Source organism: Bombina bombina, chromosome 3 (genome assembly GCF_027579735.1).
Source record: "Bombina bombina isolate aBomBom1 chromosome 3, aBomBom1.pri, whole genome shotgun sequence".
NCBI classification, from domain to species: domain Eukaryota; kingdom Metazoa; phylum Chordata; class Amphibia; order Anura; family Bombinatoridae; genus Bombina; species Bombina bombina.
Window position 1 is genome coordinate 999,252,852 of NC_069501.1, and position 17,915 is coordinate 999,270,766.

At 40.3% G+C, this 17,915-nt stretch overlaps 1 protein-coding gene across 1 annotated transcript in view; it reads right to left on the reverse strand.

Annotated features, from left to right (window-relative positions):
* Nucleotides 1-17,915, reverse strand: part of PRIM1 (DNA primase subunit 1) — a 199,340-nt gene that overhangs the window by 166,243 nt on the left and 15,182 nt on the right. Inside the window, exons 7-9 of the mRNA XM_053708150.1 lie at nucleotides 7,484-7,499; nucleotides 3,425-3,517; nucleotides 452-534 (exon numbers count right to left, since the gene is read on the reverse strand). Coding sequence (XP_053564125.1) covers nucleotides 452-534; nucleotides 3,425-3,517; nucleotides 7,484-7,499 — 192 coding nt within the window. The remainder of the gene's footprint in view (nucleotides 1-451; nucleotides 535-3,424; nucleotides 3,518-7,483; nucleotides 7,500-17,915) is intronic.

The following is a 17,915-nucleotide window of genomic DNA, read 5'->3' on the forward strand; positions in this document are numbered from 1 at the left end:
ACACTCATCCTTAACAAGAGAAAGCTTATTCAAATCTCTAAAGCATTTAATTATAGCAGTGCACAAGGTTATATGGATAAATAGACAATGTAATAAGTACCTAGAAATATACAAAAGCACATAATTACATTTCCACACCTACTGGTCAATAGTAGGGATTATGTTTCATTATTCTGGCAGAGCAGGACATATTCATAAGAATGTATTCCAGAAACATGCAATAAGCATTAAACCAGATGTAGGCGTCTTGTTTATACAGGTGCTTATTATTAAAAAAAAACAAAAAAAAACTAAAATTTATATTGCATTGTAAACCGAAAACAAAATACATAAAAAAAAAACTAAGTAATAAAACATCTCTCAGATATAACTAACCATTCAAAGAGAAATTTCTACCAACATCTCCACATATAAAAAGTCTTCCCATACTCTCACATGCCCTGTTACCTACCAACGATTCACAAATTTCTTTACTTTGTTCCCAGCGTTCTGTGGAAGTGCGCGCTTTGTTGAAAGCCTGCTGCAAGTCCTCACATGAATAAGGGTAGTCAAGGAATCAAAGTCTTCACACTTACAGGTAGAAAGTTGATTTTAAAATCACTAGTCCAGCAAGTCAATTTAAAGGTTTCTTTTTCGGACAACTTTTCAGATTATTTTTCTCCAGTTATATCAGAAAATTGATTTAGTTAAATACCATTAGAAATACAGTGCTTGAATTAATTACATAATTAACTGCATGATAATACAATTCAATAGCAATTAGTCTGAACTTCAAATTAGTAGATTTTTTTCTGACAAATTTTAAAGTTATGTCTATTTCCACTCTCTTGTATCATGTGACAGCCATCAGCCAATCACAAATGCATATACGTATATTCTGTGAATTCTTTTGCACATGCTCAGTAGGAGCTGGTGACTCAAAAAGTATAACTATTAAAAGACTGCACATTTTGTTAATGGAAGCAATTTGCATTCTCTATCTGAATCATGAAAGTTTAATTTTGACTTGCGTGTCCCTTTAAATGGCTGACTGTATATTTGGGTTTGTTGTCATTTGCATTATAAATCTGGGCCAATGAGATGCCTCCCTGATGGTATTGCATAATGGATAAGTATCTGCCTGTACATATCAGCATGGAGTAGACCATTCATTCTGACCAAATCCTCAACTCAACCCCAAACTTGAAAGGAACCTCCATCATGCTGCCTGCAGACACTCATTCTTGTACCACTCTGCAGCTCTTTGGCAAAACAAAAAAAAAACTCCCTTCTGCTACCGCCAAATAGTTCACATTTTCACTCATCAGTCCAGAGCACCTGCTGTCATTTATCTGCACTCCAGTACTTGTGTTTTCAAGCATAGCTTAGCCACAAGTCTTCCATGAAGACCACTTCTGACCAGACTTCTCCAGACAGAAACTAGTGGGACTGGTACACTCATCTACTGTCAATTTCAAGCTGATGGCACTACTGGATATTATCCGATTGCGAAGGGAAGCATGTGTCTCATCTGTTTTGTTGGACGATTACTGTGTCTACTGGCCTCAAGGTTTAAACATTTCTTTGTGCTTCTTCAGAAGAGTTTGAAGAGCACATCTGGAACCTGTCTACCTAGAAATTTCTGCCTGGAAGAGACCTTGCTGATGCAGCATAACTACTTTGTGTCTTGCCAAAGTATATGACTTGACATTAAACTGTATTCAGTAATATGTTAAGAGTTTGGCTGCTACGCTGTTTTATTGCTCCTACACAGCTGTTTAAGTTGATTATGTTTCAAACTATATTAAATTGATTATCATTAGCACCTGTTTTATATAATCATGCACCGGACTATATGCCTACAAAACCCCTGACTGCACAAGTGTCCCTACAAGAACTGATGCTGTTCTAAAGGCAAAGGGTGGTCACACCAAATATTGATTACATTTCGATTTTTTCTTCTTTTCAGACAGACACTTTGCATTTGCATGAATAAACTATTAAAAATTCAAATTTTAAAGTATTTTTTTTTAAATCATATTTTGGATTTAAAGGAACAGAATTAAACTTAAAATGTCCTGTGCAGATCATGACGTTTTACACAATTTTCCAATTTACTTCTGTTATCAATTTTGCTTAGTTCTGTTGGTATATTTCTTAAAGGGACATTCTGGTCAAATTTAAATGCACATAAATGAATTTACATAGTTGAATAAACATATTTGCAATATACATGCATTGGCAAAAATGCTTTTAGTAAAAGTTATTGTTTTAGGAAGATTCAAAGAAAACGGAAATTGCAATTTCTGATATATTCTTTGCTTTACTAAAAACAGAAAAGAAAACCGGTTTTCTTTTCTTTTAAAATATTTTCCGGTTGGGTGGATGTTTTTATGTTTTGCAAGCAGACATTATCTAATGAGTGCAAACCAGGAAGGACCAGCATAATAGTTTGACAGTTTATCTCAGCCTGTCAGTGGAAGCCAGTGAAGTTTTCTAGCCAACCAGCATTCTCAGGGGAGGAAGTCAAAGGGCGATGTTTAAAGGGTCATGAAACCCAATTTTTTTTTTATTATCTAATTTGCTTCATTCTCTTGATATTCGTTGCTAAAAGCATATTCTAGATAGGCTTAGTAGCTGCACACAGATGCTCGTGTGACTGGCTAACCCCATAATATGATAATAGAAGTAAAATGTAAAGTAGTTTAAATTTGTATTCTCTGTCTGAATCATGAAGAAAAAATGTTGGGTTTAGTTTCCCTTTAACTTGTCCCAGTAGCATTATGCATAGCAATGGTGGTGGTACAGCTACTATTTTAAATGGGTCAGTCACACAAATTTTTGTGTAACACTGGCCGAAGGTTGTGACCCAAACAATCGAAACAGACTGCCAGCTACTGATATTCTTGTGGCTCCTTTGGTAGATGGGGGGAAGGAAAAGGTCTGTGGCTTACACTACCCTTTACCAATCGTTATATATAACAAACAACATTTTGATAAAAGTTAACTGAAAATGACATGCTTTATCATCTAATTTTGATTTATGGTCCCTTTAGCAATGTTACAATGTTGTGCAAACTGCAGCCATCTAGTGCTCAAAAGCAGCTGTTGTCATATACGTCTCCGGACAAGAGTAAATTTCCTATCTAGGTATACTCTATATAAAAATAACAATAAAATACCATGAGAAATTGGAAACTTTCTTTTTGAAAATGTATTCTCTATATGAACCACAAAAGAAAAATTGTGGGCTTCATGTCCCTTTAAGGAACACATAGGACAGGTAAACTCAATTCCAATTTGTATTTATGTAGCATAATCACTTGTTGCGACTACAGTAAATTCAAATTTTATACTGCTTGATCATTAGAGGACAGTAACCATGAGAAATAGACAGTGCTGTCATGAGAGAAGCTTAAACCCAAATACATAAAATATCAAAAAAGGATATTATCTGGAATCAGGGCCAACACTTTATCCCAGCATGCTTTATTCTCTAGGATATCCTGACCCACCAAAGCATACTGTACAAAATATTCTCACTACTTCAAGTGACTTCCTGAAAGAAAAAAAAAAAAAGGATTATAATAGTTGTTAAACCAATTGAGACATTTATGGTTTTTTATATTAAAGCATGTGAAATCTATACAGTTTTTCTATCCTGATTCAGTTAAGCAACACCACACACAAAGAGCCATTGCCTTTTAAGAATTTTTTTTTTTTTCAAGGAGAAAGAATTGTGGGTGTTGTAAGCAGCAAGACCACCACTTTGTCCCTGTTTCCCTTTAAGAAAAACCTTTGACATAAATGGGAACACAAATGACCGATAATAGTTTCCAGTTTAGATTGAGAGCATCCAACTCTATAAATCAATGGTGATGCAAGTCAAAGATTTTAAAGTTTTAGGTCTTAATTCCCCAGTAAATTGTCAAGAAATGAAAAAACCTGTCCAGCTAGCAGAAAACCTGCTCAAAATGTTGGTGCTGACAGGTTAAGTATAGTTATTAGGTCTAGCATATGGGATTCCACCCATCAAAGAATGCCAATGCACTGCTAGTGAGAATTTAGATTACTGTATTCAGCGAGTCTAAAACAAAAAAAAAGGCACATCTATCACCCTCAGTTACAGAGCACTGGCTGGTAAAGTACTTCCTGCACCCAAAGAATGTTTATCTGATCAATAAATCAATATATAGGATCCACTAATTGCACTCCCTTTTTGAGACTAGATCTCGTCATACACCAGAAACATTTTTTAAATAAATCTATCAAAACGAGGACGCAAGCCGCAGAAAAATATGGGGTGATTCAGCATCATCGCTGAGGACATTTGACCATGAGAATCGAGGAAAGCCTTTATACAAGGTTCATACATTTTAAGGGTTATTAATTCTGTCATTATGAGTGTGTTCTAATGCTTATAATTGTCTGGACTAAGAATTAAATTATTTTTCAAAGTAGACTGTCCATCTGTTGTAGCTTAAGTAATGTCAAAGCTGTGAGCAAGAGGAACTGTTTTCAGGGAACACAAAAGAGATATTGCCTACGTAATTAAATACTTGTATGCCTTTCTTTTGGAATATCATGTAACTAACCGTTTTGTAATTTCCTGAAGAGCTTGAAAGATATACTGTAACAATGGCTGAACATAAAAGGAACAGTATAATCCAGAATTGTTATTGTTTAAAAATAGATAATCCCTTAATTACCCATTCCCTAGTTTTGCATAAACGACACGATTATATTAATATAGTTTTTACCTCTGTGATTACCTTGTATCAAAGCCCTTGCAGACTGCCCCCTTGTTTCAGTTCTTTTGACAGACTTGCATTTTAGCCAGCACTGACTCCTAGGTAACTTCACAGGCGTGAGTACGTTATCTATATGGCACACGTGAACTAACGCCATCTAGTTGTGAAAAACTGTGAAATGCATTCAGATAAGAGGCAGATTTCAAGGGCTTAGAAAACAGAATTTATGTTTACCTGATAAATTACTTTCTCCAACGGTGTGTCCGGTCCACGGCGTCATCCTTACTTGTGGGATATTCTCTTCCCCAACAGGAAATGGCAAAGAGCCCAGCAAAGCTGGTCACATGATCCCTCCTAGGCTCCGCCTTCCCCAGTCATTCGACCGACGTAAAGGAGGAATATTTGCATAGGAGAAATCATATGATACCGTGGTGACTGTAGTTAAAGAAAATAAATCATCAGACCTGATTAAAAAACCAGGGCGGGGCCGTGGACCGGACACACGCGTTGGAGAAAGTAATTTATCAGGTAAACATAAATTCTGTTTTCTCCAACATCGGTGTGTCCGGTCCACGGCGTCATCCTTACTTGTGGGAACCAATACCAAAGCTTTAGGACACGGATGATGGGAGGGAGCAAATCAGGTCACCTAGATGGAAGGCACCACGTTTGCAAAACCTTTCTCCCAAAAATAGCCTCAGAAGAAGCAAAAGTATCAAATTTGTAAAATTGGTGTAAAAGTGTGCAGTGAAGACCAAGTCCGCTGCCTTTACATATCTGATCGACAGAAGCCTCGTTCTTAAAGGGCCCATGTGGAAGCCACGGCCCTAGTGGAATGAGCTGTGATTCTTCAGGAGGCTGCCGTCCGGCAGTCTCATAAGCCAATCTGATGATGCTTTTAAGCCAAAAAGATAGAGAGGTAGAAGTTGCTTTTAGACCTCTCCTTTTACCAGAATAAACAACAAACAAGGAAGATGTTTGTCTGAAATCCTTTGTAGCTCTAAATAGAATTTTAGAGCACGGACAACGTCCAAATTGTGTAACAAACGTTCCTTCTATGAAACTGGATTCAGACACAAAGAAGGTACAACTATCTCCTGGTTAATATTTTTGTTGGAAACAACCTTCGGGTATAAAACCAGGCTCAGTACGTAAAACCACCTTATCTGCATGGACCAGATAGGGCGGAGAACACTGCAGAGCAGATAACTCAGAAACTCTTCTAGCGGAAGAAATTGCAACCTAAAACAAAAAACTTTCCAAGATAATAACTTAATATCTACGGAATGTAAGGGTTCAAACGGAACCCCTTGAAGAACTGAAAGAACTAGATTAAGACTCCAGGGAAGAGTCAAAGGTCTGTAAACAGGCTTGATTCTAACCAGAGCCTGAACAAACGCTTAAACGTCTGGCACAGCTGCCAGCCTTTTGTGAAGTAAAACAGTTAAAGCAGAGATCTGTCCCTTCAGAGAACTCGCAGAAAATCCTTTCTACAAACCTTCTTGTAGAAAGGAAAGAATCTTAGGAATTTTTATCTTGTTCCATGGAATCCTTTAGATTCACACCAACAGATATATTTTTTTCCATATATTATGGTAAATTTTTCTAGTTTACAGGCTTTCTAGCCTGAATAAGAGTATCTATTACAGAATCTGAAAACCCACGCTTTGATAAAATCAAGCGTTCAAACTCCAAGCAGTCAGTTGGAGGAAAACCAGATTCGGATGTTCGAATGGACCCTGAATAAGAAGGGTCCTGTCTCAAAGGTAGCTTCCATGGTGGAGCCGATGTCACATTCACCAGGTCTGCATACCAAGTCCTGCGTGGCCACACAGGAACTATCAAGGTCACCGAAGCCCTCTCCAGATTGATCCTGGCTACCAGCCTGGGAATGAGAGGAAACGTGTGGAATACATAAGCTAGGTTGAAGATCCAAGGTGCTACTATTGTATCCAATAGAGTCGCCTTGGGATCCCTTGGTTTTGGACCCGTAACAAGGGACCATGAAGTTCTGACGAGAAGGCCATCAGATACCATGTCTGTGAATGCCCCATAATTGAGTTATTTGGGCAAAGATTTCCAGATGGAGTTCCCACTCCCCCGGATGCTCCTCCATCGCCAGGGAACTTCTTGTTACCCCCCTGATGGTTGATATATGTAACAGTCGTCATGATGTCTGATTGAAACTTATGAATTTGGCCTTTGCTAGTCGAGGCCAAGCCCTTGGAGAGCATTGAATATCGCTCTCAGTTCCATTATGTTTATCGGGAGAAGAGAGTCTTCCCGAAACCATAGACCCTGAGTTTTCAGGGGTTTCCCAGACCGCGCCCCAGCACACCAGACTGGCGTCGGTCGTGACAATGACCTATCTGGTCTGCGGGAAGCTCATTCCTGTGACAGGTTGTCCAGGGTCAGCCACCAACGGAGTGAATCTCTGGTTATTTGATCTACTTGTATCGTCGGAGAACAAGTCTGTATAATTCCCCATTCCACTGTCTGAGCATGCACAGGTGCAATGGTCTTAGATGAATTCGTGCAAAAGGAACTATGTCCATTGCCGCAACATCAAACCTATTACTTCCATGGACTGCGCTATGGAAGGAAGAAGAAACAGAATGAAGTACCTGACAAGAGCTTAGAAGTTTTGATTTTCTGGCCTCTGTCAGAAAAACCTTCATTTCTAAGGAAACTATTATTGTTCCCCAAGAAGGGAACTCTTGTTGACGGGACAGAGAACTTTTTTCTATGTTCACTTTCCACCTGTGAGATCTGAGAAAGGCTAGGACAATGTCCGTATGAGCCCTTGCTTTTGACAGAGACGACACTTGAAATCAGGATGTCGTCCAAGTAAGTACTAGCTGCAATGCCCTTGGTTCTTAGCTCCGCTAGAAGGGACCCTAGTACCCTTGTGAAAATCCTTGGAGCAGTGGCTAATCCGAATGGAAGTGCCACAGGTAATGCTTGTCCAGAAGGCGAACCTTAGGAACCGAAAATGTTCCTTGTGGATAGGTATACGTAGGTACGCATCCTTTAAGGTTCCAACCGTGGACATGAATTGACCTTCCTGGATGGTAGGAAGGATCGTTCGAATGGTTTCCATTTTGAATGATGAAACCCTTAGAAACTTGTTTAGAATCTTGAGATCTAAAATAGGTCTGAATGTTCCCTCTTTTTTGGGAATTATGAACAGGTTGGAGTAAAAACCCATCCCTTGTTCTCCTAATGGAACAGGATGAATCACTCCCATGCTTAACAGGATCTTCTACACAGTGTAAGAATGCCTGTTCGAAGATAATTGAGACCCGTTGGAACCTTCCCCTTGGGGGTAGTTCCCTGAATTCCAGGAGATAACCTTGAGAAACTATTCTAGCGCCCAAGGATCCTGAACCATCTCTTGCCCCAGCCTGAGCAAAGAGAGAAAGGTCTGCCCCCCACCAGATCCTTCCCAGATCGGGGGCCAACACTTCCTGCTGTTTTGGTAGGCAGTGGCAGGTGACTTGGCCTGCTTACCCTTGTTCCAGCCTTGCATCGGCCTCCAGGCTGGCTTGGTTTGAGAAGTATTACCCTCTTGCTTAGAGGGTGTAGAATTTGAGGCTGGTCCGTTTCTGCGAAAGGGACGAAAATTTGGCTTCTTTTTTAGCCTTAAAAGACCTATCCAGAGGAAGGGGCGTGGCCCTTTCCCCCAGTGATGTCTGAAATAATCTCTTTCAAGGTCAGGCCAAACAGTGTTTTAACCCTTGAAAGGGATGTTAACAAAAAGCGCTCTGCGCGCCACGATAGCAATCCCTTGAATTATTCGCCGCTAATCTAGCTAATTGCAAAGCGGCATCTAAAATAAAAAAGAGTTAGCCAATTTTAAAGGAGCTTGAAACTCTGTCCAAAACCTCCTCGTACGAAGATTCTTTATTGAGCGACTTTTCTAGTTCTTCGAACCAGAAACACGCAGCTGTAGTGACAGGAACAATGCATGAAATTGGTTGTAGAAGGTTAACCTTGCTGAACAAACATCTTTTTAAGCAAACCCTCTAACCTTTAATCCATAGGATCTTGAAAGCACAACTATCTTCTATAGGATTAGAAGTGCGGTTTAGAAGTAGAAACCGCCCCCTTCGACCTTGGGGACTTGTATGCTATAAGTCCTTTCTGGGGTCGACTATAGGAACTAATTTCTTAAATATAAGGGGGGAGGACAAAAGGTATGCCGGGCCTTTCCCACTACCTATTTACTATGTCCGCCACCCGCATTGGGTATAGGACAAACATCGGGGTGGCACCGGAACCTCTAGGAACTTGTCCATCTTACCTAATTTCTCTGGAATGACCAAATTGTCACAATCATCCAGAGTAGATAATACCATCCTTAAGTAGTGCGTGGAGATGTTGAAATTTAAATTTAAAAGTTACAATATCAGGTTCTGCTTGTTGAGAAAATTTTCCCTGAATCTGAAATTTCTCTCCTCAGACAAAACCTCCCTCCTGGCCCCTTCAGATAGGTGTGAGGTATGTCAGAACAGATATCATCAGCGTCCTCTTGCTCTTCAGTGGTTTAAAAACAGAGCAATCACGCTTTCTCTGATAAGTAGGCATTTTGGAAAAAATGCATGCAATAGAATTATCCATTACAGCCATTAATTGTTGTATGGTAATAAGTATTGGCGCACTAGATGTACTAGGGGCCTCTTGTGTGGGCAAAACTGGTGTAGACACAGAAGGGGATGAATGCAGTACCATGCTTACTCCCCTCATTAGAGGAATCATCTTGGGCAATATATCTAAGGCATTAGTAATCCCTACTTTGTTTGGACATTATGACACAAATATATCACATATATTTAATGGGAGACACATTGGCTTTCATACATATAGAACATCGTTATCTGATGGTTCAAGACATGTTAACAGGCTTAAACTTGTGAACAAAGCACAAAAAACGTTTTAACAATAAAAACCGTTACTGTCCCTTTAAATTTCAAACTGAACACACTTTATTACTGAATATGTGAAAAAGTATGAAGGAATTGTTCAAATTTCACCACAGTAACTTAAAGCCTTAAAAGTATTGCACACCAAATTTGAAAGCTTTAACCCTTAAAATAACGGAACCGGAGCCGTTTTTACATTTAACCCCTATACAGTCCCAGGTATCTGCTTTGCTGAGACCCAACCAAGCCCAGAGGGGAATACGATACCAAATGATGCCTTCTATAAGCTTTTTCAGTGGTTCTTAGCTCCTCACACATGCATCTGCATGCCATGCTTTCCAAAAACAACTGCGCATTAGAGGCGCGAAAATGAGGCTCTGTCTATGACTAGAAAAGGCCCCCAGTGAAAAAGGTGTCCAATACAGTGCCTGCCGTTTTTATTAAAACAATCCCCAAGATTTAACAACTATTAAAAGTAATAATCTGCCAAATATACTTAGTAAAGTAATCGTTTTAGCCCAGAAAAATGTCTACCAGTTTTTTAAGCCACTAATGAAGCCCTTTATTCTTTTACTTAAACTAAGAAAAATGGCTTACCGTTCCCATAGGGGAAAATGACAGCTTCCAGCATTACGAGTCTATGTTAGAAAATGTGTCATACCTCAAGCTGCTAAAGTCTGCTCACTGTTTCCCCCAACTGAAGTTAATTCCTCTCAACAGTCCTGTGGGAAACAGCCATCGATTTTAGTAACGGTTGCTAAAATCATTTTCCTCTTACAAACAGAAATCTTCTCTCTTTCCTGTTTCAGAGTAAATAGTACATACCAGCGACTATTTTAAATTAACAAACTCTTGATTGAAGAAGTAAAAACTACATTTAAACACCAAAAAACTCTAAAGCCATCTCCGTGGAGATGTTGCCTGTACAACGCAAAGAGAATGACTGGGGAAGGCGGAGCCTAGGAGGGATCATGTGACCAGCTTTGCTGGGCTCTTTGCCATTTCCTGTTGGGGAAGAGAATATCCCACAAGTAAGGATGACGCCGTGGACCGGACACACTATGTTGGAGAAATTAGCACATAAGCCTACCTAGGTTTAGCTTTCAACTAAGAATACCAAGAGAATAAAGCAAATTTGATAAAAAGTACATTGGAAAGTGTTTTAAAAAGGACATGCCCTATCTGAATCATGAAAGTTTAATTTTGACTAGTCTGTCCCTTTAAGGGAACATGCTGCTATGGGATCTGGTTGATATATGTTGTAGATCTCATTACCATATAAGCATGGGGCACAATCAATGCAGAACAGTCATTGAATCCATTTTGAGGAGCAGCATATTTATTTAGGAATGCGGATCCATAAAAGGCATGTCAGTGAATTTAATTACAGACAACACACGATTAAAAAACTGCTTTGTTTATACAAGGAGGGTACTATCTCAAATGCTTCACGTTTTACACTGTAGTGTATCAACATAGGATCTTTTGGTTAGTCGGACAGGGTTGCAACTCAAACCTTCCAGAATGATGTTTAGAGTGAAAGTAAATCCTAGCGTTTTAATACGCTAGGATTTACTATTGAAACAAATAAAGGGCACTTTCATTCATGAAGTATAAATACTTCATTGTAGAAAGCTCCTTTGATTCAATCGATCGTCGCTCTTAGCTCCTACAGCACCCCACAGCAAAAAATTTTTGGCTAAGTAGGTGACGGTTTCCACTCTTAGCCAATAGCCGAGCGAGTACTAATACCGGCTTGGCGTCCATGGGAGCCGGATTTACCGCACGGACTATTGGGCTAAGAGGTGATAACGTCACCTCTTAGCCAAACTTTTTTTTTAGCCATGCGCTGCTGTAGAGCTAAGAGCGGCGATCGATTGAATCAAATAAAGGAGCTTTCTACATGAAGTAATCTTATACTTCATGAATGAAAGCCTTTATTATTTGTTTTCAATAGTAAATACTAGAATACTAGCGTTTTACAAACGCTAGGATTTACTTTCACTTTAATGTGTTCTAAAAGAAACGGTCTAAGCAAAGTATGGTCTTCTACCAACTTGCTTGGATGAAAGCATCTTTTCTTGCATGATATCTTCCTCTCATTTGTGATCTATTACAGTTAGCAAAAACAAGCTCACAAATCCAGAAACTATGGGGGAACATCATACAAAAAACGTTTTCCCATTCTAAAACATTAAAGATCATACAATCAAAATTGTCCAAAAAGCGAGAAGGGTTCTAGCTGCAGATTGGAGCTCCACTCTAGACAGGAAACGTGACCTCCACTCAAAGCTTTTTTTTTTTTTTAAATCAACTTTAATGTAACAACCAACCTATAGACAATCATTCTGAAAACGGAAACATTTTGCAGCTTTCTTGTTTTTATTTATTTTATTTATAAAAGATTTTACCAGGAAGGATACATTGAGCAGTTCTCGTCGTTTTCAAGTATGTCCTGCTGGGATCACAAAACATTGCATTGATACAATAGGGTACAATAAAATACAAAAACAATAATAACAATATATGCAAACATTTAACAGTAGAGCAGGTACGAAATATTTATCACCATGACAGGAGCATTCTGTTTTGAGATATGTATAGAGGGATCTCTTTAAAGGATTTTAGGCTTGGGGAAGTTTTTAAAGTGTGAGGGAGGTCATTCCAATATAGTGGCACTCTGTAGGAAAAGGAGGATCGAGCTGCTTTTTTTGTATTGAGGCAAGCTAAATAATGTGCTATTATTGGAGTCGGAGGTTATAGGAGGTGGGAATAGCAGGGGAGAGCATTCTGCTCAGGTAGGGTGGGAGCTTCCCAGAAAGGCTCTTAAAGACAAGGCAGGAAAGATGGAGGGTGCGTCTGGATTCCAGCGACAGCCAGTTTAGTCTTTTAGCATGTCACAATGGTGGGTCCTGTAGTTACATTGTAGCACAAAGCGGCAGAAACGATGTTATATAAACGTATTTAGTTTATTAAGGTGAGTTTGCGGAGCAGTTGCATATACTATGTCCCCATAATCCAAGATAGGCATCAGCATTTGCTGTACAATCTTTTCCTTTACTGTAGGGCTGAGGCAAAGATTTGTTTCTGTACAGGGCACCTAGTTTTGGATAAAGTTTAGAGGCAAGTTTTTCTATGTGGAGTCCAAAAGATAGATTGGGGGTCTAACAACATACCTAAGTATTTAAAGAGTGGACTGGGGTCAGGGTGCAATTGTTTTTGTGTTTTGAGGCGAAGATGGGAATTTTGTAATTTTTGTATTTTAGGTCCCGTTCCAAAGATCATTGTGACCGTTTTGTCAGTGTTTAGGAAGAGTTTGTTTTTCGAGATCCCCTTTTCTACCTCTGTGAACTGGTCTTGGAGCACTGCTTCAAGCTGCGGCAGATCAGATTTGTTTGCATTGATTACCGTGTCGTCTGCGAAAATGTGTACAGTTGAGGAATTGCAGACATTAGGCAAATCATTTATAAATAATGTGAATAGTAGGGGGCCGAGAATGGACCTTGGGGAACTCCACACTTGACTGGGAGAGGGAGGGAGTCACTGTTAGAGGAAAGAGACATATTAGTGATCGATCCGATACATATGATTTAAACCAGGTTAACGGGGCGATCAGAGCAATACCAGACTTTTTTAGTTTGAGAAGTAGTATGTCATGGTCCACTGTGTCAAATGCCTTTGCAAAATCAAGGAAAATAGCTCCAGTTAGGTCTCCTTGTTCCATGCCAGTTTGGATGTCGTTGCACTAACTTTAGGAGGGCAGTTGTAGTGGAGTGATTCGGTGTATAAACCTGATTGATCAGGGGGGTCAGATAGTAGAAAGTTGATAATACTCGCATAATTGCGTATGGACGCATTTTTCTAAGATTTTTGACAATACAGGGAGCAATGATATAGGACGATAGGTTAGAAACCAAGGTTAACTCCCCACTTTTATGAATAGGCACTACTCTTGCAGTTTTCCAGAGTTTGGGTATGTTGTTATTGTTTCATCTTAATGTGCACTCACAGTGGTTACCTTATAAATGACAATTTATTATTATTATTATACTTTATTTATTAAGCGCCAACATATTCCGCAGCGCTGTCCATGGATACAATTCATATTATATAAAACAATACAAGACTTGTAAGATACTGGACAAAATTTACAAACACATACAGGAGGATTGAGGGCCCTATTCCCGTGGGAACTTACAATCTAGAAGGGTAGGAGGTTGAGAAACAGGAGGAGGGTGAGGACTGCAAGATTGAGAAGGATGTTAATACAGAGTTAGAATGAGGAAATTATTAGGTAAGTGAAATTAATTTATTATTGAGTTGGGTGATAGGCTTCCCTGAACAGAAAAGTCTTCAGGGAGCATTTAAATGGAAGAAAAGATTAGGGCAAAGCCTGACAGCACGAGGGAGAGTGTTCCAGAGGTAGATGCTGCACGACAGAAGTCCTGCAGTCTAGCATGAGAGGAGGTGATAGTTGCGGATGCAAGGAGCAGGTCATTGTTGGATCTTAGTGGGACGGGCTGGAGTATACTTGTGTATTAGAGAGGATAGGTAGCGGCGTTGGTGAGAGTTTTGTATGTTAGGGTGAGAATTTTGAATTTAATTCTGCTGTGAATGGGAAGCCAATGAAGGGACTCAGAGAGGTGCAGCAGATACAGATCGACGGGAAAGGTGGATCAGCCTGGCAGAGGCATTAGGATGCATTGAAGGGGGGGAGAGGCAATCGGCATAAACCACTGTGAGTGCACATTAAGAACAAGAAAGCTGCAAAATGTTTCGTTTTCAGAATGATTGTCTATAGGTTGTTTTTTACATTAAAGTTGATTAAAAAAAAAAAAAGCAGCTTTGAGTATAGGTCACATGTTTCCTGTCTAGAGTCAGTGGAGGTCACATGTTTCCTGTCTAGAGTGGAGCTCCAGTATGCAGCTAGACTACTTTGCAAAAAGCAGATGCCACAAGTTGAAAGCCAGACATAACTAGCATCAGTCACCCAGTGCCTTAGACTAAGTGCTTGTTTGACTATACTGGCTATCATTCATCCAGATAAAATGTATTACTTCAGCTAAATAAAATTACTTCAGCTAAATAGGAAATACCATTAGGAAATCTCACCACCACACTATAATTATCTACACGGGGGGGGGGGGGGGGGCCAATTCAAAATCTCACCCTGGCTCATGTTTATTCTTAGGGCTAGATTTATCAAAGCCATTCTCCTTTAATTCCGTCCAAAATAGCCCATACGACCTGATAGTCATATTCATCACAGCACCATGCGCCTATAATTAGGCAAATCTGAAAGAAAATTATTTGCACTCCGATTGCATTCGCCTAGGCGCATGGACGCGCTCCAGAGTGCAAGAATATACATTAGTAATAGGCGTAATTTAACAGCCCGACCTACAAATACGCCCAGTTTCTTATTTATCATTGCGATATAGTGATATATTTATTTTTGCGATCTTAAATTATCAACATATGGCAAAAACAGCACAGAAACATTATATACTATAAATATAAGCTAAATATTAACTTAAAAAAACGCTTTTTTAATAACCAAAACATAGCAGCGTAAATATTTAGGAGAGATGTACTGTGATAAATAGGGAGTAAATGCTGTTTCCGACAGGCGAAATTTATCATTATTACGCCCCAGCTCGCCTGCGCAAAGTTAAGTCTATTTTTTTTTATAAATTCAGGCGCACATGTGCGCTTCTCCAGAGGCGAGCTGGGGCGCAGTTACAGGCGAAGCACATACAGAGTTCGCCTAGCCTTTGATAAATCTAGCCCTTAGACTGGGGTAGAAAATTCCACAAAAAAAAAAAAAAAATTATGCTTACCTGATAAATGTATTTCCTTTCTTGACACTGAGTCCACGGATCATCTAATTACTATTGGGAATATCACTCCTGCCCAGCAGGAGGCGGCAAAGAGCATCACAGCAAAGCTCTTCCCTCTAACCCCAGTCATTCGACCGAAGCAAAAGAGAAAGGAAGCAACAAGGTGCAGAGGTGTCTGAAGTTTATAACATACCAACAACCTGTCTAAGGAACAGGGCGGGCCGTGGACTCATGTCAAGAAATAAAGTTATCAGGTAAGCATAAATTGTGTTTTCTTTCAAATGACACAATGAGTCCACGGATCATCTAATTACTATTGGGAATCAAAACCCAAGCTAGAGTACACAGATAAGGGAGGGACAAGACAGGGAACCTAAACTGAAGGCACCACTGCTTGAAGAACCTCTCTCCCAAAAGAGGCCTCAGCCGAGGCAAAAGTATCAAATTTTATAGAATTTGAAAAAAGTGTGAAGAGAGGACCAAGTTGCAGCCTTTGCAAATCTATTCCACATGAAGCTTCATTTTTGAATGCCCAGGAAGAGGAAACAGCCCCCGTAGAATGAGCCGTAACTCTCTCAGGAGGCTGCTGTCCAGCAGTTTCATAGGCAAAGCGAATGATACTCTTCAGCCACAAAGCAAGAAAAGTAGACGTAGCTTTCTGCCCCTTGCGTTTCCCAGAGAATACCACAAACAGAGCAGAAGACTGACGAAAATCCTTAGTCGCCTGTAAATAGAACTTTAATGCACGCACCACATCCAGATTGTGCAAAAGACGTTCCTTTTGAGAAGAAGGATTAGGACACAAGGAAGGAACAACAATCTCCTGATTAATGTTCCGGTCTGAAACTACTTTAGGCAGAAACCCTAACTTAGTACGCAAAACCACCTTATCCAAATGAAAAATAAGGTAAGGAGACATACTGTAAAGCCGTGAGCTCTGACACTCTACGAGCAGATGAAATAACAAGAAACAAAAAAACTTTCCAACATAACTTAATATCTAAGGAATGCATAGGCTCAAACGGAGCCCCTTGAAGAACCTTGAGAACTAAATTAAGACTCCAGGGAGGAGTAACAGGTTTGAACACAGGAATGATCCTGACCAAGGCCTGACAAAACGATTGCATGTCTGGGACGTCTGCCAGACGTTTAGGTAACTAAATAGACAAGGCAGATATTTGACCCTTTAGGGAACTTGCCGATAAACCCTTCTCCAAACCCTCTTGAAGAAAAGACATGATTCTAGGAATTCTAACTCTACTCCAAGAATAGCCCTTGGATTCACACCAATACAGATATTTACGCCATATCTTATGGTAAATCTTTCTAGTCACAGGTTTACGAGCCTGAATCATGGTCTCAATGAACGATTCCAAAAATCCATGCTTGGATAAAATTAAGCGTTCAATCTCCAAGCAGTCAGCTTCAGAGAAACTAGATTTGGATGAAGGAAGGGCCCTTGAAGTAGAAGGTCCTTCCTCAACGGAAGTCTCCAAGGTGGAAGAGATGACATGTCCACCAGGTCTGCATACCAAATCCTGCGAGGCCACGCCGGTGCAATGAGGATCACCGACGCCTTCTCCTGCTCGATTCGAGCAATGACCCGAGGTAGAAGAGCGAACAGAGGAAATAGGTATGCGAGACTGAAATTCCAAGGTACCGCCAGAGCGTCTATCAGTACAGCCTGAGGGTCCCTGGACCTTGACCCGTACCTCGGAAGTTTGGCATTCTGCCGAGATCCCATGAGATCCAACTCCGGCTGACCCCACTTGAGAATCAGGCTGGAAAACACCTCCGGATGGAGCTCCCACTCCCCCGGTGAAAGGTCTGCCTGCTCAGGAAGTCCGCCTCCCAGTTGTCCACTCATGGAATGTGGATCGCCAACAGACAGCAATTGTGGGTCTTCCGCCCACAGAATTATCTTGGCTACCATGATGGCTGTCATGGCCAAGGAACTCCGAGTTCCTCCATGTTCCCTGAGCCTTTAGAGAGCCCCAAACTGCACCTCATCCAGAAGGCTGGCATCTGTAGTCACAATCACCCAAGAGGGTCTGCGAAAGCAAGTCGCCTGGGAGAGATGATCCTGAGACAACCACCAAAGTAGAGAATCCCTCGTCTCCTGCTCCAGCTGTAATCGCGAAGACAGATCCTCATAATCTCTGTTCCACTGCCTGAGCAAGCTTAACTGCAGAGGTCTGAGGTGGAAACAGCCGAACAAGATGATGTCCATTGCCGCTACCATCAGCCCGATTACCTCCATGCACTGGAGCCACTGAATGCCGAGGAGAGGACTGAAGAGCTAGGCAAGAATCGAAAATCTTTGATTTCCTGACATCTGTCAGAAAAATCTTCCATTGATAAGGAATCTATTATGGTTCCCAAGAAAAATTACCCTTGTATTTTAGACTAAGGAACTCTTTTCC